Source organism: Cimex lectularius, unplaced genomic scaffold (assembly GCF_000648675.2).
Source record: "Cimex lectularius strain Harlan isolate CLEC.00 unplaced genomic scaffold, Clec_2.1 scaffold355, whole genome shotgun sequence".
Lineage (NCBI taxonomy): Eukaryota > Metazoa > Arthropoda > Insecta > Hemiptera > Cimicidae > Cimex > Cimex lectularius.
Window position 1 is genome coordinate 127,459 of NW_019392930.1, and position 24,249 is coordinate 151,707.

Below are 24,249 nucleotides of genomic sequence, written 5' to 3' on the forward strand. Positions count from 1 at the left end.
CTATGATGTGATACATGTCTTCTATAAATGAAAGACACAAAGAATATAGATATTCAGATCGGGAAAGTTTTCTTATTTCAAGTATATAAATAACTATTTTTATTAATACAAACTTGGAAAAAAAAGTTTAAACATTCAAAATATGTAAAATACATTATTCTTGTACACAATTTTTGTAATATACAAGTTTAAAATTAATTAATAAAAAGTCATTACAAAAATACTGAACAGGGAGGAGCCCTGGAAATTGATTTAAAAGAAATATAAAGATGTTTAAGAAAAGACATGTATACAATTCCTGAATAATCCCTACAGCAAGTTACAAATTTAAAAAAAAAAATCTTTTTATAAAGACAATTAAAAACTATTTTCTTAACTATATATAATTGAAAATAATTTAAGAAGGAAATAAATTTTATTATGGGGAGTTAGGCCTCCATTGAATAATAAAAAAAAGTACAAATTTGGCACAATTCGTGTCAAAATGATTATATAAAAAGAGATTTAAATTTAATAGTATAAAAATAAATGTAATGTACTTAATTAAATAAAAGAAGGAAAAATTAACCACAATAAAATATACTGAAACAACAGAAAATTAACCATCCTTGGTGTCAAATTGAAGGAACAGGAGGTAAATTAATAAGAGGGGACGTAAAGGTGGAAAGGATTGAGGCAAGATAAATGGAATGAGGGTGGGAATTCCCAAAATTGTAGGAACGGATAAGGAAAGCGACTGTTAGATAGCCTGGTAGATATTGAGAGTCCATGCCCAGGAGCTGATGGCATTTTGGCCCTTTTGGTTTCGTGTGATTTAAAGTCATGAGGTGGAAAGGGGAGATAGATTTGGAAGTGTTAAACTTATAGGTGGTAAATGCAATATTTTAGGATATTAGGACGTTGAAATAACAAAAAAGAGAGACAGATAAACTGTTGCCTCGAGGACAACAGGCAGGGGAGAGGATGGGGCTTGTCTGGGATGTGGACTATTTGTGAGAGGAATGAAACCATCGAAAAACACATCACGAGAATATATTATAATAATTTATATATTATATTAACAATATATAAATTATTACTGGTAGAGGGCAGCTGCTGAGAAGAACCATTATGCATGTGATGATGTGATGCGTATTAGGCTTGCTTACTATATAATAGGCAATACTATATACTGCATATTTACCAAACTGAAAAATCATTGTTCGAGTTTTGAATAACAAAATCTACTTCATGTATTGTACTTTACAATGATCTTTTATATTAAAGGAAGAAAATTTGACTAAATTTTTATTAGGAAACAATACTCTTTTATAAAAAAGTGGAGAGTTTGGCTGGCCAGAGATCTTTTGTGTGTCTGTTGTCAAAACAAAGTTTTCTGACAATTTTGGAGTATTTTGAACGAAATCAGCGCTAAATCTAGATTTCTTTGATTTTGCAATGTTCAAAGTGCCTTCTGGCTTCCTTTGAACGCCCAGGTCTAAAAACAATTCTTGTAAGTACTTGTAATTTTCACGGTCAGATTTTGTGTTTTTCAATTTGAATTTTGTCGATTTTTGATTTTCAGTATCTGTGGTATTTTTAATTTTCGTGTCACTGCCATGGGTCAGTTTAGCGTGTTGGTGGGCTTTAGCAAAAGTGGAAAATATCAACAAGCATAATGGGCATTTGTAACTGTTTCTTGACAATTTGCGAATTGCGAATTGTGGTCTTGGGCCCTGTTTAGTATCCTGGTTATGGACTATGGAAACTTTACTACTTTTCTTGTCCATCTCATCTTCTTTTTGATTACGCTGATCACTCTCATCTTGATTCACCGTTACCTTATCTGAAAAACAAAATATATTTATAAATACATTTAAAAAAAATCAAATATCTGAAATTAAAAAATATAATATTTATTATAACTGCCATTAGTCTGATAAAACTTGATGTATTAGAGGGGATAATGAGTAAAACGAACAAAAACAAATTTTTTTATTTCTTATACTTAAAAACATTACACTTGTGGTGGGTGGTACATAGGAACTAATACAGAAGACAACCCTGTAGCGGTTTTCCTTTGGTTTGGCCATTCCGTTGAAAATCCGTTGAACAGGTTGTGAACTCGTAGCACACTGTAGTTGTTGTTCCAGATGATCACTTGATGGCCGAACCGTACACAGTAGACACGGCAATTGTTCTTCTGCACCCGCACAGAATCACTTTTTGATTTGTGTATACATCTCCAAGTACTTTTTAGCGAGCAATATCTAATAAATAAAAAATAAATAAATAAAAACTTTTAAGAATGTAATCTTTAAATTTAATAAATCACCTGAAAAGGTTGTCACCACAGAAAACATAGAGAAACTGGCGAAGAGGAAAGCAGCAAACAGCAAAGGGTAATTCTTCTGGTAAACTCGTCACGACGAACCAAATGTCTAACACTGGATCATACTTTTCGATGATGGATATCGGCACACTGTCTTGTGCTGTGATAACGGTTTAATAATACATATTCATAAGTATGCTATTGAAGGACCTCACATAATCCGCCGATGGAGAAGATGCTTCCAGCGAGACTCACAAGATGATGGTACTGCCTCGGTGATTTCATTGGTGACAACTTTGACCATGTCTGTGAGTTTGGGTGCAACACCTAAGAAAAAAAAAATTGTGAAAATTAAATTTATAAAAAAAAAAAAGATTAAAGAAACTGATTGCTCACCCAAAATTCATCAGATACAGAAAGCTCTCCATTTTTGTAATAAGCACCACCCGAGCAGTAGAGACTGCCATCCAATACGGTCATTGAAGGCTCTACGACTGTTTGAATAGGGAATGACGGCAGTGTCTCCCAACTGTTTGTAGAAACGTGGTATACTTCGAGTTCCGTTCCGCCTTCTGTCCCGCCTTTAGAAAAATCAAACAGGATTAATACAAATTGAAAACAGAGTTTGCTGCTCTACCTAAAACGTAAACGTCCTTTTCGGTGCTTGTGATCACAGGGGATAACCTTGCGGTTTTCATCGTCGGCAGCACCATTGAAAGGTTGCTGTTCGATTTTTGGTCTTTGATGAGGGATAACATCGGTTTCCAAGTGTCTTCGAGCGATTTGATGCATTCGACTGTGCTAACAGGTGTGCCAAAAGAATCCAAGCCGCCGATCGAAAGTAGAACCTAAACAATTAATCTCTCAAGCATCTAACAAAACAAACCATAATGTTTGCAAAGCATAAAGCTGTCAAATTGAAAATATTTATGTACAAACAATAAGCATAAAACATTTTAAAACTTATGATACATTGTTGTTAACCCTTTTAGGACAGTGAGTGTTATACCGCACTGTTCCTTCCCCCCGTAGGTACTGAGAGGGAGCCATCACACTCACTCCTACCTCTACTCAGGTACACGAGCATGATATTTGCTCTAGTCTCTTCACTTTTAGACTTAAGTTCAAAGAAGTGTATTGCTTAAAGGTAAACAGCACTATGTTTCTTTTAAATTTCTCACATACACTTATTAACAACAACAAACTGCTTTGCTTGCTGAATCTAAAAGTGTGAGAGTAGAGTGTGATTCACGCTCTCAATACTTCATGTGTCACAAGAGTGTGATATCACACTGACTGTCCTGAGTGAGTTGAGAAAGGGCAACTAGTTATAAACAATATTCTGTAGACATTTAAATTATGAGATTTTTCCACGAGGTCTGTAGAGTGACAAACTGTTTCTACTTTGCACCATTTATGATGGAAAGTTAGGGATGGTGAGAGAAAGTTAGTAATGGTTAAGGATTTAGAAAGATGCCACTCCAAATATCACAATTATATGGATTAGGTATGGTTAAAGATGGTCATGTAGACGGGTAGGAATGGTATGAGATGGTTAAGGTTGGGTAAGGATTGTTAGAGAAAGATGGTTAATGATAGTTTTATATCACAATAGTGTGGGTTAGGGTTGGGTGTTGACGGCTACCTCCATTAACTGTCAGCTGGAGAAGAAAATTCGCTAAAACTTGTAGTATGTGCATATTTCATTTTCAATTAATAACGAAGACTTACGTGGGAGGCAGTTTCTTTATAACGGTTCACTTCTTTAGAATCTTCAATTCGCCGTCTTTTAAAAGAAACGTCAAACCATTTGACTAAAATATCGAGGCTGATTTCAGAGTTTTTGAACAAATCAAGCACCCTCGTTCTTGTCGTGTTCCAATTGTCGATCACTGTCACGTCTATTTTATCCAATAGAGGAATCAACTGCTGCAATCTCTCTTCCAAATCATGACTCACCCACTTAGCCAAATGCTAAAAATCATATTATATATTAACAATCTCTACAGTGTAATTGACAATACAATTAAGTTTAACAATGTATGTATAATTGTACGAGTCAGATTAATAGAATTAGTTTTACTATTTGTTGAGAGGAAGAGTGGAATGAGAAAAGAAAACAGTTGCCTTTGGAATGTGATATAAAGACCTGAACTTGTGTCTAAAGAAGAAACGTCATTTACAAATTTAAATTCTAATAAATTCTTCACTAAACTAAGAACCCAACTCCTACAGATGTATGTATTACATATTTATGCATAAATTTGTCATTCCATTTTTTGACAGTAATGCTTTGTTTAAAAATTTATTTACCTACATAGATTAAAATATCTTCTGGGGGCACGGCGAGAAATTCAGAATCAAGACACTCCATGATTAGGTCAAAAGGAACGTCCATAAATCTCGGGTGGACTAAAATTTGTTGGAAATTCTCGTACATATACCATGTTGCTTTGTCTGATACGTCATTGTACCTACAAATAAAAAAAATAAAAGATTTTCACCAGTTTTTTTTTTAAATACTAATAATGGTCAAACATGCACATTCAACTTACAAATTAGTAAGACCAGGATATGATTTAATAATAAAAATTGGCGAAGTTGTGTGTAATTTGGCATGTGCACTGATGCCCTCAAGTGTTGTAGGCTCTTAAGGACAAATTTTTAGTGGATCCTCTCATTGTGTGTGAATATGTTCAAAGGATAAGCCAAGCTAGATCTCACAAAAATCAGCTAGAGAACAATGAACATATGGGCGAGGTGGCAAAAGCAATTATGGCTGACCCTCCATAAATTATTATCACAATCCTATCCACTCATGCAATACTAGCAATAAAGAATATCATCAATGAACTGGGTTGTCCAAGAAGCTCCAAGAACATGGTTGATAGGTGGCTTCTCAGAGAATCTAAATCGTAGAGGAAGGATCATCCTAATCCTTCAGACTCAGAATTGGTACACCCAGTTGACACACGGACTTTTACTTTTGGGCCAAAGCATACATCTGTGTCCAGCATAGAGAGAAAAGTTGCTCAATGTTTCCTGCTTAATTGGTGAGTGTTGTTTGTCTCCATATAGAGAGCATATAGGAATGCCACCTTGCATGAAAATTATACTTGAGTACAGCAGTGAATCTAACGGTCCCCTGTTCTTATGTTTTTGAGTATATAGATTTTTATTTTAATTATTATTGCTTATATAAACTTTTATGATAGATGCACTTTGTGTTAACTGTTTCTTGAAAATGTATTTATAAACATGAATACATATGTAGTTCAAGAGCATGAAATGCGGAATATTGATTACTCCATCAACCCTTAGAGTATGTGTTGCAGCGCTGGAAGAAGCATTCATAGAGCTGGAGGATGGAGCAGCACCATTTGGTCTAAAATTAGTGAGGAAAAACTAAGTACATGGTAACCACAGGGCAAACTAAGATATTCAGGGTATGTAAGGTGAATGAACACAGGTTTGAAAGTGTAAATGCTGTACTGACCTAAAAAAATGAGGTGGTACACAATATAAGCAGATTAGCAGCAGGAAATAGATGCTGAGGAGCATTAAGGAAAACATTACAAAATAAATTTCTATCCAGAACAGCCAGGCACCATTTATAGGACACTTCTGAGACTAGTAGTCACATACAGATCGGAAACATGAACACTACTGCAATAGAAGAAAAAAGAGGAAACTACTGGGAGAGAAAGGTGCTGCAGGTAATTTTTGGGCTGTCGGTAGAAAACGGAATTTACAGATCTCGTAAGAATGCAGAACTGAAAGAGTTGTACAAGAATGAAGATTTAGTAACAAATATAAAAAAGAGCAGACTTCACTGGTTGGACCATCTGCATAGGAAGGAAGCTAATGTAGCTCCTCTCATAGTATGGGAAGGGCATCCTGGAGACAAGAGACCTATAGTCTAACAAGGTTGCATTGTATATGAACAACCTACTACAGAAGCTACATAAACGACAGTGAGGAGAAAGGCAGATCATAAATAATGACAGAAAATGTTGGATATAAGGGCTGTAATGCCATAGAATAAGTATGTATAGTTATGTTTATGTGTAAAAGGTGATGGATGATGATTGAGTACCCCATTACAGTCATACCAGTAAATATAAATAAAATATGTGAATGATAATGAAAACAATAATAACAATAGTAAAAAGAGAGATCACCTGACTATAAAACTTGTAACAAGCAATAATTTCCGCTCCGGGAAAAAACCGAAGTTTTGAGGTGTATGGATATACCTACTAATAAGTGCATGATAGTGGTGTGTTGTGGAAGCTAGGACGTCCCTTTGTCAGTCTAGTGTTTTTTTAAGTGTTTTTTGGTGAGGTGAGTTCAATTGGATAAGTTTTTTTTTGATGATTAGACAAGTCTGCTGGGTACTAGTTATAGCTCTTATTCCCTATTGGGAAGTGTGGTGCCTGCATCTTTCTAGAAACCTGGTTTCAAGGTTGGGTAAAAAAAAAAAAAAACATTCTAAGCAAACCTGTAGCATTCAGCTTCCCTCTTAATACACCACACTGTTTCATTGTCGATCCAAGACATTAGAAAGTGTTCGCACAGTGACCTGAGTGAGGAAATTTGGAAAAAATCTTGAAGTTCCATTATATCAAAAATATTCTCTGGGCTCATCTGAAACACCAAGGTACAATATAAATTTAAATTCTTACTAATTATTAGTCAGGACAGATCAGCATGGTTGTTCTCACGAAGCACTGTGGACAGATGATCCTCGGAGGATCTGATTCATAGGAATGAGATTATCCTCACCAGATTAGAAATAGGCCATGCAAGGTGCATGGACACTTACTTTTGGGCCAAAATTAATGTGTAGAGAAAGGTTGCTCTATATGTCCATTTAATTCAATGGTGTAATTCCTTGGCTCCTTATAGAGAGCATGTAGGAAAGTCACCCGATATGAGAATTGTCCTTGAGCAAGGCAGCAAGTATTTGGGTCCCCTGTTCTGATTCTTGGAGGAGACAGGGTATTTTATTATATATAGTACTAATAGTTTTGGGTTCTCTAGGTGAGTGTTGAGAGTGAATGAGTAATGTTAAAGGTCCGATGACGAAATATTGAGTACACCATCGACCCACAATTGAGTACTTCACACCAAACTGAGTGAATGGTACATAACTAAGAAAGAATATATTTGATAGTGAGAGAGAGTGTGAATGGAACAATGATTACATTGACGGTGAAATTACCTAGTCGTTGATAGCCTGTGCAACCACTGAGGCTGGATGGATAAGACTGAGATCTGACCTCAGACTGCCAACCTAGAGTGGGTGATTCTCGAGGCACGCCAATAATAGTAAATTACCATTCACTACAGATAGAATTGCTGGTTGACTGCGAGAAGTGATAGGCTCAACTCTGTATATTTGCACATACTCTGAGTATGTACATGTGCAGATTTGAGCTTAAATAAATTAGAGAATTGGTGATTAACACATTCATTATTACCATCATTTTGGAACAATGTCCGTATAAAGGGAAGGGTTTAATTCTTTGTTCCAGAATGATGCACCCCTTCTAGAAAATCCCTGCTTTCGAAGCTTGTTGTAAGGTGTTCAATCAGTGTCACAGGCCTTTAGTAACACTTCGTCAAATTTCCCGTGAACATTGTTTTTTTATTTGACCTTTTGAAAAAAATTTTATGATTTTTTGATTTTTAAAAAATTAATAAATTTTTTTTTTTTTTGTATAGGGAGAGTTTGTACGAATCAGGGCCAAAACAAACATGTTAATAGTCAATTTTTGTGGTCATAGGACTTTAATAGGTCAATAGTTATTGACAGTACTGTCTTCTAATTTCTAGTCTTCTTAGTTTACTATCAATAGTAGTAATAAAATCAGTCAAAAATATTTGTATTAGTAATGAATATGGTTGAAAAATGTAAAATCCAGAATACTAGGAATTTAGAAAAAAAGAAAGCAAATATTACCAAAATTTCTCCTGTATATACATATCGCAGGACGGTCCTCATATCGTGTCCATTATACGGGATTGTAATCTTGTCGTCTTTGGAAAACGCAAACCTGGTCCTGACCAAGAAATTGATCATTTGTCATGAAAACAATAGAAATGTAATACCTACTTAAAATACAATGATGCAGCGGCCAGTATGAGTTTATGTGCACGGATCTCCCCAGTTGTTGTGACAAGAGTGACATCACAAAGGACATCGTTGAGGTAAAAAGTTTTAACCACTTCCATGATGGCGTTCTTGAGTGTCGAATCGTGAAAATGGCCTGGTTTGACATTCTCATGTTCCGACTTCTCAACGACATTCATTTTGACCAGACTCCACCTCTGATATTTGTGAAAGCTCTATACCAAGTACATCACCTTGCATTCAACATCAAGCAGCCTGGTAGATAGAAACTATCTAATATTAATTAATAATGCAAATACGAAAATTTAATTATTACATGTAGATCCAATACTTTTTTTTTTATATAACATAGTTTTAATACAAGAACTACGTGGAAACTTGTTTATATATTTACATGCGGTTTTTATAATAAGCTTATAATATTTTTAAAAAAATCTTTTCTGAACGATAAAAATGTTAGGAATTATTTTGATTACGAAGTAAGGTTTTAAAACAGGTTTAAGTTGTTAATATCGATCTGATATACTCGATGTAACATTAGGTCAATTTATAAGAAATAAATGGTAATTAAGCTCGTCAAAAATTGAAAAATTAATTAAATAATTGTACAGATAAAATCTTGAAATTTTTTTATCTAATTAGTTTTTAATGTTACAATTTTCTGAGAGATATAACCAAAAAGGAGGTTGAACGTTGTAAAATAACCTTTTTAGTCACGTGTTTAAACCTGTGTTTGTATTATTTTTCTCTACTTTGTAGTTTTAATTGAAGTTAATTTAAATAAAAATTAACATTTAATTGTATTTAAAACGTTTAATTATGAATATGACAACACCGTTGGAGTGCTTCGATTACAAAGGTAGAATTTAAACAACTAGTTGATCGTCTATTCAAATATAAACTTTACATCAGGGTTATAACCCTTCTTATTAATTAAATTTTGTTTATAAACAATAGAAAAGTTTATTATTAAATTATTCTCGAGGGGAATACAAAAATAAAAAAACTATTTCACCATTTTTAAGGTGTTAGGATAATGTTTTAACAATTACAAACTAAATTATTTGTACGGACATAAATAGATTCTGGTGCAATTTTCCTAATGTTCTAATTGAAACTAATTTCTTGGTGAACACTGAAAGAATTCGATATAAATTTTTGCAACATAAAGTCAAATGATGTGTTACGATGTCCACTCAGACTCAATCCAATATGTCATAAAAATGTATATTTCTTGTTGAACATTTCTGTTTTGTGTTGTGCTGGTGTGATATCGCTGGTTTATTTTGAAATCTGGCGAAATTGGTGTAAATTTTAGAATTGACATGGCCCTCACAAAAAGACGTTGGACGAAGGAGGTGGCCACTACGTGTATCACCCACTTTGTGTCCAAACACGTTTCTCATATATTTGAAAAATTATTGAAAGGCTAATGCCAATTATTGAAAATAATACTCAACTATTTGGCTTTTGACGACTATACGATTGACCAGATCCACCGAATCACCCGAGTCATTGAACATACACTTGAAAAAAGTATGCTCGGCTGTTTTCCTTTCACCCAAGCATTCAATAACATCTGGCAAGTACGTTTTTATATAAAATATAAGAAACGCCATTCCAGCCAAATCGACCCAAAACAGTTTGAAGCATACAATTAAAAATTAGTCAAGAAGATGGCTATTTGGAAGTCAATCCGATCCATGCTGGAGTGCCACAGGGTACACTGGTATTAGGCCCTGTCCGATATATTATCTGCTGTTTTGGGGACTGTCGTAGCTGAGTGGATAGCTTGAAAGGCTTGTGGCTCTTTGACCCCGTGTTTGTTGGTTCGATTCCCACCATCGAATTTTAGTAATTCTACCTTTCCGCAGAAAAACTAAAGTGCTGGTTAATGGGTAAAAGCTCTCCATTGCCCATTGAATAAGACTTTTACTTTACTAACAGCCATGCAAGCAGTCATAGCTCAAAGATAATTAATTGTGAATAATATTGAGAAAGTATTGTAAAGTGGTTTGACTACTCATCCAAGACACCCAACATTGGACATTAAGCCCTCCAGTATGAGAGGAATTTCTTTACTTTATCAACAGAGCCTCAAGCCTATGTAGGCATATGGCATCCCTGGGGCTGTACCAATGCACTCTGAAAAGAATCAGAAATGGAGACTTCTACACCTCACAATGGAAGCAGTAGAGAAAGCTATCTATAATACAGCTTAAACCCACCATCAAAGACTTAGAGGACACTTCAGTATAGAAGTCCACCGACTCAAACGCTTGATGCCACATGATTGCTGGTGCGGTATTGTGGTGTATGAATGGAAAAAAAAACTATATTGTGAATGTTTTATTGTTTACGGTACATCTTAGAAAAATATAACGTATTAGCTATGTTAATGTTGATGTATACGATTGTAATATTAATGTCTCCCATGATGTAAACAGTCATTTTGATAATAAATTTTGTAATATTTTCAGCTAAGTATATGAAATACAAATATAATATGGAATTTTTATGGGGATAGATCAGCCTTGCAATTTGTTTATTACATTTCCCTAAGCATTTCAGTCTGTTCCACTTGTTCGTCTAGGCTTTTAGGAGCTAGAATCACACTAGTAGGAGTATGATATTAAAGTTGAACTTTCCCAGGTTCTACACTTCTAATAACTAGACTTCCCTCTTGGCCAGACATTTTATTTTCCCCGGCATTATTCCATTAACTTTACAAAGAAAAGTTCTTATAAGCAGAGGAAAACAAAATACATTTGACAATTACATGAATGGCAAATGATCCTTATGTTTTACTTGCAAACAGTGATGTTTCATGAGATCTCACACCCTGCAGAACTCAGATATACTAAATACTAAAAAATATTTTTATATTCAATCACAGTATTTCTGAGTGAGTAGAAATACTGTGATTGAATATTAAAAATATTTGTTTGCATTCTATAAATTCACTTTTTTCCTCATCCTACATGTATTTGTTAAATTTAAACAACGTTTGTAAATCCCAGGCCCTGAAGATGATCTCAATAAAGATAGAAACGTTGGCACGATAAAGAAAATGTTTTTCTAAAACCTACATCACACCATACCACATCTCACGATTTCCGAATAATCATTTATATCTGTGCACGAATGTTTGTGAACAAATGTATATTTGTAAGAATTAGTGAGTTTTTCTTAAAAGTTGTTAATGTAATGTATTTCTTTTATTGGCCTTTTCTTCTTTGTTTGTATTTGTCTTTATTGACCTTCTTTTATACAACCATTTTGATTTTTTAATTTAAAATGCACAATGTCAAGACTGTATATGATAAAAAAATAATCATTTATATATACTTTTTTTTCAGTTGTTAAATTAAAGTTTAAAGATGAATCGGAGACTGTCCACCATGTTTTAATGAAGGAGCATTCTGTACGAGAAACATGTTCGAAAAAACCGCCCAAAAGGACTCTGTTCATATTGGGGACTCCGCCTTTTGTCACAGAGGTGATTTCATAAAAATTCACTAAATTGGTGCACATAGTTGTTGTTTTCTTAACTGATTTGCATTTACCAGGAGGCATACAAAAATGCTTTCAGCCCTTTTGGCTCAGTCGAAGAAGTGTTCTTTCAACAGTCACCTTCGTCGATGTTTATACAGGAGAATGAATCACAATTTTTCAAAGACTACAATGCTGTCGAGGTATTTTGTAACCCTATTTAAAATTTATTTATTTTTACTTTTTCTTCTTTCAGGGATTCAAAGTAGCCTATGTAGTTTTTCAAGACCCTAAAGGACTTAGTAAAGCACTTTTGTCTTCAAACGTACTAATTCTTTCCAAGCCAGAGAGTTCCATTCTCACAGGAATCACAAGTAAATTATTATTGAATTTAAAAAAAAAAAAAATTATATAATTTTTTTCTGCAAAAGAATGGTGCAGACAGTATAATAAACAATTCATAAATCACGAGGATCTTCAAAACGAAATAGACTCTTACATGAAAAAATACGACCAAGATGTAGCTGAGCAGGAGCGGAGAGAGAAAGAAGAGATGCAGCCAGACGAAGACGGTTGGATTAAAGTGACAAAAAAGTACGCAGATCAAAAGTTGGGAGTTCTTTTTTTCTATTTTTTCTTCCTTTTTTAGGGGAAGACATCCTGGCTTTGCAAGGAAGGAAAGTGTACACAATAAGATTATGAAAAAGGAAGATCAAAAGAAGGCGAAAAAACAACTCCTCAACTTTTACCGTTTTCAGATTCGACAATCTAAAATGGACCGTAAGTTTTATTTTATTAATTTAATATTATTATTATCTTCCAAACTAACCTTGTCGTGTATGTATTATTATTTTTTTGCCAGATTTGGTCAAGCTGAGGGAGAAATTCGAAGAGGACAAAAAGAAAATAGAGCTGATGAAGCAAAATAGGAAATTCAAACCGTTTTAATTATTTTCTTTGGTGAATTTGTATATATTAAAAAAATATTACATTTATTATTGTAAAAAAGAAGTAAAAATATTAAGGAACAATGGCAATGTCTTGCACTAAAATGTCGAGAGCTTCATTGTAAGGGAGACTCTGCAAATGACGTCGAAGATCCTCTGAAAAAAAAAAAAAATGCGGCATCTTTTTACTGTTGGTAAATACTAAATAATCGTATGATTTTTTGTTAACATAGCTTATTAAAATAAAAGGTTTTTATTTATTTAAAACAGGATAAATCTTATGAGATTTTATGTAATATTTCTCTGATTAACAAGCCCATGAGTATATTTTAAGGTTAGGTTTAAGCCAGAAACACACTTACCCGATGCTACGCCATGCGACGCTACCCGATGCTACTCGACGCAAATCCAAACTCCGATTTTCCATAAGGTTGCATTACCCCCGTGCACATCTACCCGATGCTATGCCACGCTAACCTACCCGACGCTCTGCGATCCCCACTGTCCAGATTTTCGTCGGGTCGCATCGAGTACAGTCGAAGACAAAAGAACCGGACACTCATATTTTTATTCAAACTACATGTATTATTGTCGTTATATTAATTACAACATACTTATTTTAATATAAACCAAATTAACTGTGATTAAAAATTAATTAGTTTTTATTTAAAAAATTAATTTTAATGGTTTGGTAGAAAATTAATCAAAACACCGGAATACGATTTTTTGATATAATGAATTTAACTAACAATTTATTGTACTCGCTTCGGCGGTACATATACTAAAATTGGAACAATTTATTACACGGTTTTGCTCATAAAATTTAATTAACAATTTATTTCATAGTTTTGCTCGTAAAATTACACCATTTTGTAATGTCGGGTAGCATCAGAACAGGACACTCATATTTTTTGTAGTTTATTTCAAACTAAGTACATGTAATTTTGTCGTTATATTAATTACAACATGTTATTTTAATGTAAACCAAATTAAACGAGATCAAAAATGCATAAGTTTTTATAAACATTGTTTAATTATGATGGTTAGGAGTAACTTTATTTAAAACAATTAAGTTTAACAAACAATTTATTAGATGGTTGTGCTCATAAAATTTAACTAACAATTTATTACAAGGTTTTGCTCAAAATAGTGCATTAAGAACAAAAGATGCGTTGCGATTGTGATAGTGATTATTGTGATAAACGCTGTGGACTGTACGCGATGTGTGCTTGCGTCGGATAGATGTGCACACCTCACCAAAACGTGGCAAGGCGTCGGGTAGCATTGCATGGTGTAGCATCAGGTAAGTGTGTTTCTGGCTTTATGATAAAATGATAGATGGTGAGCTTTGTTGCCAAGTTGTGAAGGAGTACGGATTGTTTCATATCACCCTGGCCTGTCAGACATATTTTGTCCTTTTCAATAGTGAGTTCTGAATTATTATAGATTGTTGGTGATAAAACTGGATATTGTGATAGTTTGGGTTAGGACTGGATAATTTATTTAAACAAGTTTGACAGATAAAAAGAAGAGCAAAGCAGGATGACAAGAAAAAAAAAAAAAAAATGCTTACGTTTTGATCCATTCAGTGTATTTGTAATAAGAGCCACTCTTATAATTTTTACAAGTGATTCAATAGACCTTTTCAACCTGTCTGGATGCGCTGCACCTTTGGTAGCGAGAATTGGTATCAAGGTGATTAAATCTTTAGTTGAGATGATATCGTGGTGTATAATGCCTACAGTCGATCGACAGATTGCTAACGATTCTAAGATCAACTGTTCCAATGTGGTGTAGATCTGGCTGTTGGAATTTTCATCCAGGTGTGACCAAATGCACCATCTGAAAATAGAATTTTGATGTTTTTATAGTTATTAAAAGTATACTTTTTTTTTACTTGATTAATCCGATGTAAGGTGTTGGTGATGGGAACATCATCGTAACATCAGGTAACATCTGTTGTAAATTGTCTAAGAGAGCAATTGTGCACAATCTCGGGTTACTTTTCAACCATGTAAGAATGACTTCGAGTAAAGCCACAGGTGGTAATGAAATCTGTGATTTTCCTTCTATATAAATAAATAATAATTTATTATAAATTTATATTGTTGAATGTTTAAACAGTTTACCGATGTCTGTGAGCGATGTTAAAAAATTAGCCGAGAACCTCGGTGCATGTCTTGGTAAATCTAAGACAGAAGAACTGTCTGCTGATATCAGGAGGTATATCTCAGGAACAAACTTGTTCACAAAGTCACGGGAATATGTTGACGAAAGCCCACGCTGGAAGAAAAGTTTAAAAAGAAAAAAAAATTGTAAAATAGAAATTTTGAAAAATAATTCAAAATGTATACATATTGGAGTAAAACGGACGTCGCTGTTAAAACAGGCGTGTTTCTCGTCGAAATGGCGAATGAGACGAGCTTTATGAGAAAATGAATCCTTTCGACAGCTTGAAATGGGAATAAAGCGAGGAAGAGCAAATTCCTCATCGGGCTGTTCCCCGTACCTTCAAACAGCATGTGGTCGCAGATGACCTGCAAAAGGTCTAACTCTTGTATTTGAGTTAGCTGGAAAAAAAATGCATTTGTAACAATTTTCCTGTTAAGATTCTTTGGTACATAAATACATGATCAGGTGCCATGCTATAATACAAATTAGTCCAAGTTTCAAAATAATTTATTAATTGTACAAGAAAATAGCACAAAATAGTTATCTTATTTTCTTTTAAACATTCAAAAAAATCGTTCATCTCTTAAAAACTACATACAAATTATTTATCACAACATAACAAAAACAAGGTTGGACAGGTACTGCTCCATTTTCAGACAATGTACTGTAAACATGACTTATGCACTTTTTTTATTACTTGACATTTTTGCTCTCTCATGCAATAATGGAAGCTTTGATGTCTCTACCCTAAAAGTGGAATCCCTTTTTTCAAGCAATGTGGGACTAATGAAGTCATCACAAAGTTGTCATTATAAAGTAAATTGGGCCTATTTGCCCTAAGACAATGGGGATGTATGCAATTTGCCATAAAGTAATATTCTAAATGGGTTTTATCCACACTCCTTTAAAGCCTGAAAAAATTTGGATGTCTGCGACGAGAGGGAGGACATGACTTTCTTCTGGGTATTAGAGGGCCAATGAGCAAAGAAAAAAGATTGTCTTTTAATTATTTGGAGATTGTGAAATGCACTCTGGTGAGATGAAGGTTTTAGAAAAACATTTTCTTTATCGTGCCAATGTTTTGATCTTTATTGAGATCATCTCTCTAAATGTCTAAAGATCGAAACGTTGGTATGATGTTTTTCTAAAACCTACATCTCACGAGACCAAATCTTAATCTCCAAATAATCATTGGATATCGGTCATTAAACACCACACATTGTCTTTTAATATGATTTATACCAATTTATATTAACATATAAATGGTTATTAACTTCTGATAGTGCATTTTTTCCTTTATGTACAATATTTGTTTATGTCATCCGCATACTTTACACATTGAAAGTACCCTTAAACCCTTGTGCCCATGCTGTATATCTCCAATCACTACTTCATAGCTAGTTATCCTTTATACATCTATGCCCGAACCCACCCCCCACAGGAATTAACAAAACTTCTTTTTTCAACAGACATCAAACTAATGGATAAAATTTTATATCCCTTCAATCCTCATTTCCTCTGCTGACGCCCCATGTTGGTCAGTAGATGAAGGGGTGCCCCCTCTGAGATCAAAGTAACTCCAGTGAGCTTGAGGTCGATGGTGACTGACACCAACAGCTTGTTGATAAAGCTCTTTGCAGTTTGTAATATCAAATAGGATTGTTGCAAGAGATCATTAGGGTTCTATTCTTTCCCTGCCTGGGGATTGGATGGGCCACCACACTAAGCCTTTAGGGAATTAGCTTTGATTTGGGGTCCAGGCTGTTGCTGTATTCACTTGAATATTATTACTTGTCATATGATTGTTTTATGCATGTTTTTATAATAATGAACTAACACATAGCAACCACTAACCGTTTCTCACCATCGTCCACCGACTTAACTACATATTCATCATCAGAAAGACCTCAACATTATTTGTCCAACAGCCAATCTATTTACCTTCCTCCTCATGCCCCGTCTGTCCACATCGTTGAATATAAATTCAGAGATAAGCTCTGAGATGAGCTCTTCGAGCATCAACTGCTTGACTGACTGGTGTGCCAGGTTTGTAGTCTGGCAGAGAAGTTCTTCTGGAAAATTGATCGTCAACTGTGTATTGAATCAACAATAAACAATTTAATGTATTTTCTCAATTGGACTTTGAAAGTCTTTGTAAAATAATAATATTTTTAAAAAATTGACATTTACCGACTTTTTTTAAAGCATCTCTAGCGCAAAAGGGAAACTCGCGTTTTCTCAGCGATGATTTAATATCATTTCTTTCGCTGGAATTCATCATTTTAATATAGAAAATTATCAATTTTCACAAAGGGAACAAATAACGTCCAAAATTAAAGAAAGAAAATAAACAAAACAAATTGTTATAAAAAGAGAATGTTATGTTCCCTTATCAAAACATTTCCAATTTGATGCTATATAAAGAAAAAAGTTTTCCTTGAATCCTTATAGGAAAAAGTTTTGACCAAAATATTTAAACTAAACAAAACAAAGTTGAAATTAACGAAGTTTAACTTCGCTGACAACGTCACACAACTTGGATTGCTCGAAGATACATTGGTAAATGATATACATTGTCATCATCTTCCCTTACTCATTTTTAAACAAAAATCACTTTTTTATTGGAAAAAAATGTTTTAATATATGATTTAATAAATATACTAATATATAAAAATATAACGTTGGAAAGAAAATATCTCAGGGATAACATAATTATGTGGTGTGAAACCTTTTTTAGGTTTACACAATATTCGGGACTTGAAAAATTGAAAAATGATGAAAAGCTAAGTCCTGGGACTTGTTTACTATTACAAGTACTAAATTTTGATTTAAACATCTTTATAATAATTCAAATAACGAGGTAAAGTTTTAGAATTATCCATGCTGTTTTTTGCGATTGACACAAATAAACTGAAGTTTTTATTTTAATTGGATCATTAAATTATTTTATTTTTTACCGAGGTCACTAGTGATGATGGTCTCATTTCTTCTTGATTTTGATGCTCCTCCTTTTATTATTTTTTCCCTAGGTGTTAGTGTTGCCTTTTCAAAGAGGCTGTTTCGTAATACAAACTATTACTACAGTGAGAGGCAATAAAAGTGACCACCCTTAATATTTTTAATTATCTCTTAGACAATCACTGCATGGTAGTTTTGATTATCATTTTCTATCTGATGATATTAAGTTAGCAAGGCCAAGAAGAGCAGCGAACTAGTGGTTTGTGAACCTACAAAGTCCAGGAAGAACTATCTCAATTTATAAATTGCCTATTCATCACATTTCTTATGATTCATTGTGCTTCATTTTTTAATTTTTTTTTTTTTTTCAGCTTAAAAATGAATTATATCTCGAACGCTCTGAAAAGGATGCTTTCAACGCCGATTTTCAACCCGGCAAATACTTACCACACGCTTAACCGGGTCCCCATAGTTGGGAACCTTGTTGCGCCGCAGATCACCTCGACAATACTCACGAGGGGATTCAAAGTCAAGCATGTGCTGAGGAAGCGTTGCAAAGACTGCTACATTGTTGTTAGGAACGAAAGGGGCTACGTCCTATGCCCGACACACAGGAGGCACAAACAGATGTCAATGGTGAAAAAGCCGAGGTACACATGGATCCTGACGCATGCGACACAGAGCAAAATAAGGCCTTATTGAATATTGTCTTATTTTTGTGTAGTTGTAAGTAATATAAGTCAAATAAACCCAATACGTTTTGTTTTGAACTAAATTGTCTAATATGCATCTATCTCCTGTCCAACAGTCAATAAACATAAATACAAGCCAATCATTAGTAAATAATACATAATTACACAATGGTTTGGGGTAAAAAATCACATTGTACACTAGATTATGTATATAAATCTATATATTTGATTATAATTACACAGAAATAATTTATTTAAAATAATTACTTCACACATAAAGTGTTGATTGATCTTGATCAACATCAATTTAAAAAAATTAAATTCATAAAAAATAACAACTCAATTTGTTAAAAAAAATCACAGATAATTTGTTTTCCTTGAAAACAAATATTTTTTAAAAATTTCCATTGTCATAAAATTGTAAAAGATGTTTAAAAAAAATCCATCTATATGTGCATTAAAAACTTTGTACAAAATAAAATATTAATCATTGCTCGAATATAAATTGTGATTACGGCGCTTGAATTTTTTAACACTTTGGCTATTGCAGTTGTCTGTTTTTGTTGTGGAATCATGGCACCTTTTTGAGCCATCGTCTGCCGAAACAAAAACAAAAAATTACATTTTGAAAACAGAAGTTTTGATTCAATCCAATACCTATGAAAAATAGACTGTTGTCTTTCAACGACATTTCTGATGGTTCAAGCTCCACCTGCGACTCCTCGTACTTTGGGGGAGGTAGTTTCATACTTTTAAAACTCACCGATGTGGAATTGATTTCCTTCAGTTTTTCCTCACTGTAAATAAATATGTAAATGAATATAAGAAATTTTTTAATATTAATGAAAAATAATACATACTAGATTGATTTTTCATTTTCTTCTGAACCAGAACAGAAACCAGAAATTTCACTATCGATGAAAGAACTCATTTCAGCATCGTCAGGAGTCACCGGGCATGGCGATGAGAACATGTTGTCCTTTTTATCCAATAGGAGCATCAACGGATCGTCAATACCTGCATTGTTTAGCCTTAATATATTATGGTACCACAATAAAGGGGTAGTTATAGGTTTTGATAAACCATACCTAGTTTCTTACAAAATTCCTCAGTTTGGATGTTCGACTGAAGGCCCTGGTACTTTTTACTCGGTGTTGTCGGACTCTGGTTCGAGTTGCTTTGTACCGTAGGCACGAAATTGCATGGCACCTTCAACTCACCGCCCATTTTCCTCATTACAAATTCTTTCTCAGACTCAGTTGGCGTAAAAATCCACCTTGAAAATTAAGACAAGTGTAAAATATGTGTATATTATGAAAAACCAAAGTATGTTTATCAAACGTACCTCTCATCATCACCAGGGCCAGGTAAAAAGTTGTTCGATGGGTCTACAGATATCAGATGATTCGTATAATGCAAAATTGCCAGCCATTCCAAGTCATGTTCAACTGTTATTTGTTTACTCTTATCATGTTCAATATCTAGCACCTACAATATTAAATAAATTTAAAAAATTACCTTTCTAATTTAATATTATAAAATTAATTTTTGTTACTGTAATTTAACATTTAACACTATTTGAATCACTTTGAGGTTGCTCAGCAATAAAATATACTAGAAACCTGTAAAAATTGTCGTCTTGGAAGGCATTTGTCTAAAGCCAGAAATTTTGTGTTACTGATGACATTACCGCTTTCCTTTAAAAATAAATAAATCAGAACATACAATTTTATAATTTTTTTAATAGATAAAAGTATATTTTACATCTTTGTGAGGAACAATCGCAGCAAACTTGACATGTAAATGGCTGGCAAACCAATATTTTGGCTTCAATTTGTCCAAAAGTTCTTGATTTGCTGGACTACCTAGCTTTTCTTCTGCTATATCATTTCTTATTTAAAAAAAAAAATAATAATAAAAAATTCAATAATTTAAAACAATACATTAAATAACAAACATACTCAAAATAATGTTTTTCCTTGAGAAGTTGGTTAATATCTCCATAGTTATAAATGCCAAGAGGCCAGTCGTGCGACAGAAATATGTCGATCTGGGATTTCACCTGAAAAATTGTTTAAATTTAATCTCCCATGGGGTCGGGGTATGGGGTTGATTTTTTATTTTCTTACCTGTTTCATTCTAAACACATCTAAATTCCGAACATGATAGACGCTCCGTTTCGTCTGTTCGCTGTACGGAGGTGCTTCGAATCTCCCTTTGTGGAAATCTCGAGCGTTGTAGATGCCCGAAAGGCCAGCTATCCTTATCCCGCCAATGTTAATGATGCCTGAATATCCTAGGTAGTAGATGTTTGGCGCGACCCACCCACCATATGGGACTTCCTGAAGGTATTTCGACGCTTCGTGATTCCCACCAATAAATATTGTAAGGATTGGAGCCACTTTCTCACCTGCATAATACCTGCAATATAAAGTGCTATTTTACTTAACTGGGTCTAAGTAACTTATAAATATCAATACAAATAAAATTGTAAAATATGGAATCATAAAATAAATCTATAAGGTTTTTATGTAACACGAGTTCAATGAAAATTCCAGTACTTGGAAACTATATATAAACCATTTTGTACAACTATCTGTAATCATATTCCATGTCATTCTGTTCTCCCAGAACTAATTGGTATTTTGTGTAATGAGCTCAGTACGTTTCCTTGCAGTATGCAAATAAAGTGAAATGTTCCCTATAATCAAGTTTTGCAGAGCCCAGAATAAGTGAAAATTTGAAGGGGGAATGTCAGGCGAATGAAGTGGGGGAGGAAGCACATTGCAGCCGAGCTCCTAAAATTTCTAGGTCGATTAGCCAATGCTAGTTGTTTTTGGACAATTGCTGACTTTTACCACTCTAAACTAAATTAAAGAAGGAGTTGGCCTCTTTACGACCTACACACCGCGACCAGTATTGGCCTATTGTTCATCTCTAATGTTATCTACAGCTCAAGATCCCAGTTTCCTGTGTATATACTACAGGCCTGTGCTTTTTCTCTCCCAAGAGGAGGAATCTCCACCTATTATGGCTTGAAGATGTAAAGGTGGTTGAAACGAGGATTACAAGGAACCAAGATAATTTGGTAAGACAAAAGGGTTCAGGGCCCACAGGTGTCCTCATCGAACGTTCCTTGACCAGTTGAAGAGGTTGATACTCTTCCCTCTGGCCTCTGTGCCCTGGTTGCCAGACACGGGTAAATTTGTTGTTAAGAAAATTAAAAACCAAAACCATCTAAAAGAAGAAATTTTACAGGAATGCAATACATCCTCAGACATGACACAAAAAAACTAATTCTATCCATGAAAAAACATTTATTGGCAGTAATAAAAAGTATGGAAGGATTCCCGAGTAAAAATTTAGATAAGTGTTAGTAAATAAACAAATGAAAATGTGTTCCGAGACTTTTTTTGGTTGAAAGTGTATCTCTATATATGTACATTGTTTATTTGTATGTATTGAAGACTATTGCAAATTATATGGTAATTTTTCTTCAAATGTTTATTCGGACTTTCACCCTGAAGGGTTGTCACTCCCCGATATCCTTTCAGTGTCTATACTGCAACTAGGTCGCTAGTACCCTGATGGCCAGGAGATGTCGTTTCCCTACCAATAGAGGCAAACGACAGCTACGTCATGTCAGCCCAAACGCATGCAAATTATAATCTAGACTAATACTACTTAAATCAAATAAATATACTCATGCATTGCACTTATTCTAATGGTTCTAGCAGTGGATATTCCTCCATCGACCTACACTCAGTATTAATAATCTAACATAAATTACGTTTGTAAATATTCCACCATCATCCCTAGTCACATGCACACTGCCTGAGGGGTGATGGTGACATTGTATTTCACCATCGACTCAAACCAATAAATATATGCAGTAAAATATCCCCACGTCCTCTAAAAAATGGAACAGGGGGTCCCACAAACCGACTGCCTACTCGAGAACTATTCATAAATCCAGTTGTATGCCTACACGCTCTCTATAAGGAGCCAAGGCATGACACGCCTCTATCATGTGGAACAGATTGAGCGGTCTTTCCCTGCATAAGGGGCACCTGCTGGACTTTGGCCCAAAAGCTTAGAATGATTATGGTTTTTATTTGTATTTACAAACAAAGTATAACCTGACACGGGGGGAGAACCTCAAGTTGTGAACATTTGGTATTAAAAGTACAAATGATTAACTACCATTTATAGCTTAATATTTAAAGTTTCTACTGTACTCAGATATGATTTGAACTGTAGTTATCCAAATAATACATTTCTACTTGGGGTTAAAAAAATATAAAGAAAGAAATAAGATTTTTTGCCGTGAAAAGTTTTTAAGTTATCGGATGTGAAAAATCTGTGAGGATTTTATTACATTGTATTGCATTAAGTGACCAAAGGGATCAAAAGTTTCTTCTTTTTTTTTTTAACTAAAACGAAACTGAAAAACTTTACTAACATGTGAAAAGAGCCCATAGCACGATATTTAGGCGGTACTGCCATGCTATTCAAGTCGTCCGAGTTTCTCGTCGACTGGAAATCACCGCAGCAGATCAAAACGTCAACTTTGATGTCGTTCTTCTTCTCTAGAGCGGCTATAGTCTCGTAGATCTTATCGATTTCCCCGTGGGCGCACCCTTCGACGGCGATTTTCATTTTTGAAGAAGGTACGAAAAAGCCGCGCAACACTATAAACAGTGAAAGGCCGACTAAGAATGAACATCAAGATCGCGTACGTTACGGGAGGTTCTGGTATCGATTATCGATCAATCAATCTAACGTTGAGATATCGATAGTCAACCTACACAATATTTGTTTCAATTTTTTGAAAATACTTAAGTAAATAAAGTATAACTTTATTGTCAGCATTTATTAATTATATATTAATTAAAAATGTAACTCTAAATGTAGATAATTATGATTGTTATTTATAGTCTGGGACGTAGCGTCGTCTTTTACAATTATTTATTTATTTTAAAAGTATAAATAGGACTTTAAGCACCCCTCACATGTACTCATATAAGAAATAAATTAAGTTTTATAAACATAGTAAAATAATAATAACAGCGATAATAATAATAATAAAACATGCAATAATATATACAAAACAATAATGATATTCTATAAAATATTAATTATTTATGAAATGAAACGACATTATGAAAGAAAAGCAGAAGGAAAGAGAGAAAGAGAGAGAGAGAGAGAGAGAGAGAGAAAAAAGAAACGGGAAAAAGAAAAGGAAGATGGAAGAAAATGAGATGATTAATGTTGTTTTTAAAAACTACATTGCCGTAGATCTGATACAAGCCAGCGAGGAAGCAGAACGTACTTCCCTGGGAAGCAAATTCCATAGTCTTGACCCTGCAATTTTGTACGATAAGGCTAAAGGTTTAGGCGAGTGTTGAAACCTTGGGATATGACTGGTGTGTTAGGATAATGAATGAGGGGAAATGAATTATAGATATTGAGGACATTGATTTAATTTTAAATATATATATTAAAATTCTAAGTTTATAAGTGTTTAGAATGTTAGGTTGC

At 34.0% G+C, this 24,249-nt stretch overlaps 5 protein-coding genes across 7 annotated transcripts; 2 read left to right on the plus strand and 3 right to left on the minus strand.

The window, feature by feature from the left end:
* Positions 1-539: 539 nt before the first annotated feature.
* Positions 540-8,652, minus strand: LOC106673390 (kelch-like protein 1). 2 transcript variants are annotated; one of them, XM_014405490.2, is made up of 11 exons: positions 8,430-8,652; positions 8,277-8,376; positions 6,813-6,958; positions 4,629-4,785; positions 4,043-4,285; positions 2,949-3,159; positions 2,708-2,892; positions 2,527-2,638; positions 2,315-2,471; positions 2,001-2,249; positions 540-1,825 (listed from the first exon to the last, which is right to left on the minus strand). In XM_014405490.2, exons 1-11 carry the CDS (start codon positions 8,624-8,626, stop codon positions 1,822-1,824), a joined length of 1,761 nt encoding a protein of 586 aa, XP_014260976.1. In that variant the 5' UTR covers positions 8,627-8,652; the 3' UTR covers positions 540-1,821. The 2 variants fall into 2 exon arrangements, with proteins under 2 accessions (XP_014260976.1, XP_024085119.1); XM_024229351.1 differs by lacking the exons at positions 540-1,825; positions 8,277-8,376 and having other exon boundaries at positions 1,960-2,249; positions 8,430-8,516.
* Positions 8,563-13,087, plus strand: LOC106673392 (ribosomal RNA-processing protein 7 homolog A). 2 transcript variants are annotated; one of them, XM_014405494.2, is made up of 7 exons: positions 8,563-8,705; positions 11,807-11,946; positions 12,017-12,142; positions 12,196-12,313; positions 12,371-12,533; positions 12,589-12,719; positions 12,802-13,087. In XM_014405494.2, exons 1-7 carry the CDS (start codon positions 8,579-8,581, stop codon positions 12,885-12,887), a joined length of 891 nt encoding a protein of 296 aa, XP_014260980.1. In that variant the 5' UTR covers positions 8,563-8,578; the 3' UTR covers positions 12,888-13,087. The 2 variants fall into 2 exon arrangements, with proteins under 2 accessions (XP_014260980.1, XP_014260979.1); XM_014405493.2 differs by lacking the exon at positions 8,563-8,705 and adding an exon at positions 9,156-9,306.
* On the minus strand, positions 12,943-17,611 carry LOC106673391 (uncharacterized protein C7orf26 homolog). The gene is made up of 7 exons (XM_014405492.2): positions 17,249-17,611; positions 17,000-17,130; positions 15,241-15,456; positions 15,016-15,169; positions 14,784-14,955; positions 14,460-14,728; positions 12,943-13,042 (listed from the first exon to the last, which is right to left on the minus strand). Exons 1-7 carry the CDS (start codon positions 17,337-17,339, stop codon positions 12,960-12,962), a joined length of 1,116 nt encoding a protein of 371 aa, XP_014260978.1. The 5' UTR covers positions 17,340-17,611; the 3' UTR covers positions 12,943-12,959.
* Positions 17,612-17,757: 146 nt separating this feature from the next.
* On the plus strand, positions 17,758-18,791 carry LOC106673394 (39S ribosomal protein L36, mitochondrial). The gene is made up of 2 exons (XM_014405495.2): positions 17,758-17,918; positions 18,388-18,791. Exons 1-2 carry the CDS (start codon positions 17,773-17,775, stop codon positions 18,716-18,718), a joined length of 477 nt encoding a protein of 158 aa, XP_014260981.2. The 5' UTR covers positions 17,758-17,772; the 3' UTR covers positions 18,719-18,791.
* Positions 18,792-19,123: 332 nt separating this feature from the next.
* Positions 19,124-23,471, minus strand: LOC106673400 (lariat debranching enzyme A). The gene is made up of 10 exons (XM_014405507.2): positions 23,171-23,471; positions 20,838-21,129; positions 20,670-20,770; positions 20,473-20,599; positions 20,331-20,405; positions 20,054-20,196; positions 19,797-19,984; positions 19,569-19,725; positions 19,366-19,505; positions 19,124-19,304 (listed from the first exon to the last, which is right to left on the minus strand). Exons 1-10 carry the CDS (start codon positions 23,365-23,367, stop codon positions 19,192-19,194), a joined length of 1,533 nt encoding a protein of 510 aa, XP_014260993.1. The 5' UTR covers positions 23,368-23,471; the 3' UTR covers positions 19,124-19,191.
* Positions 23,472-24,249: the final 778 nt, after the last annotated feature.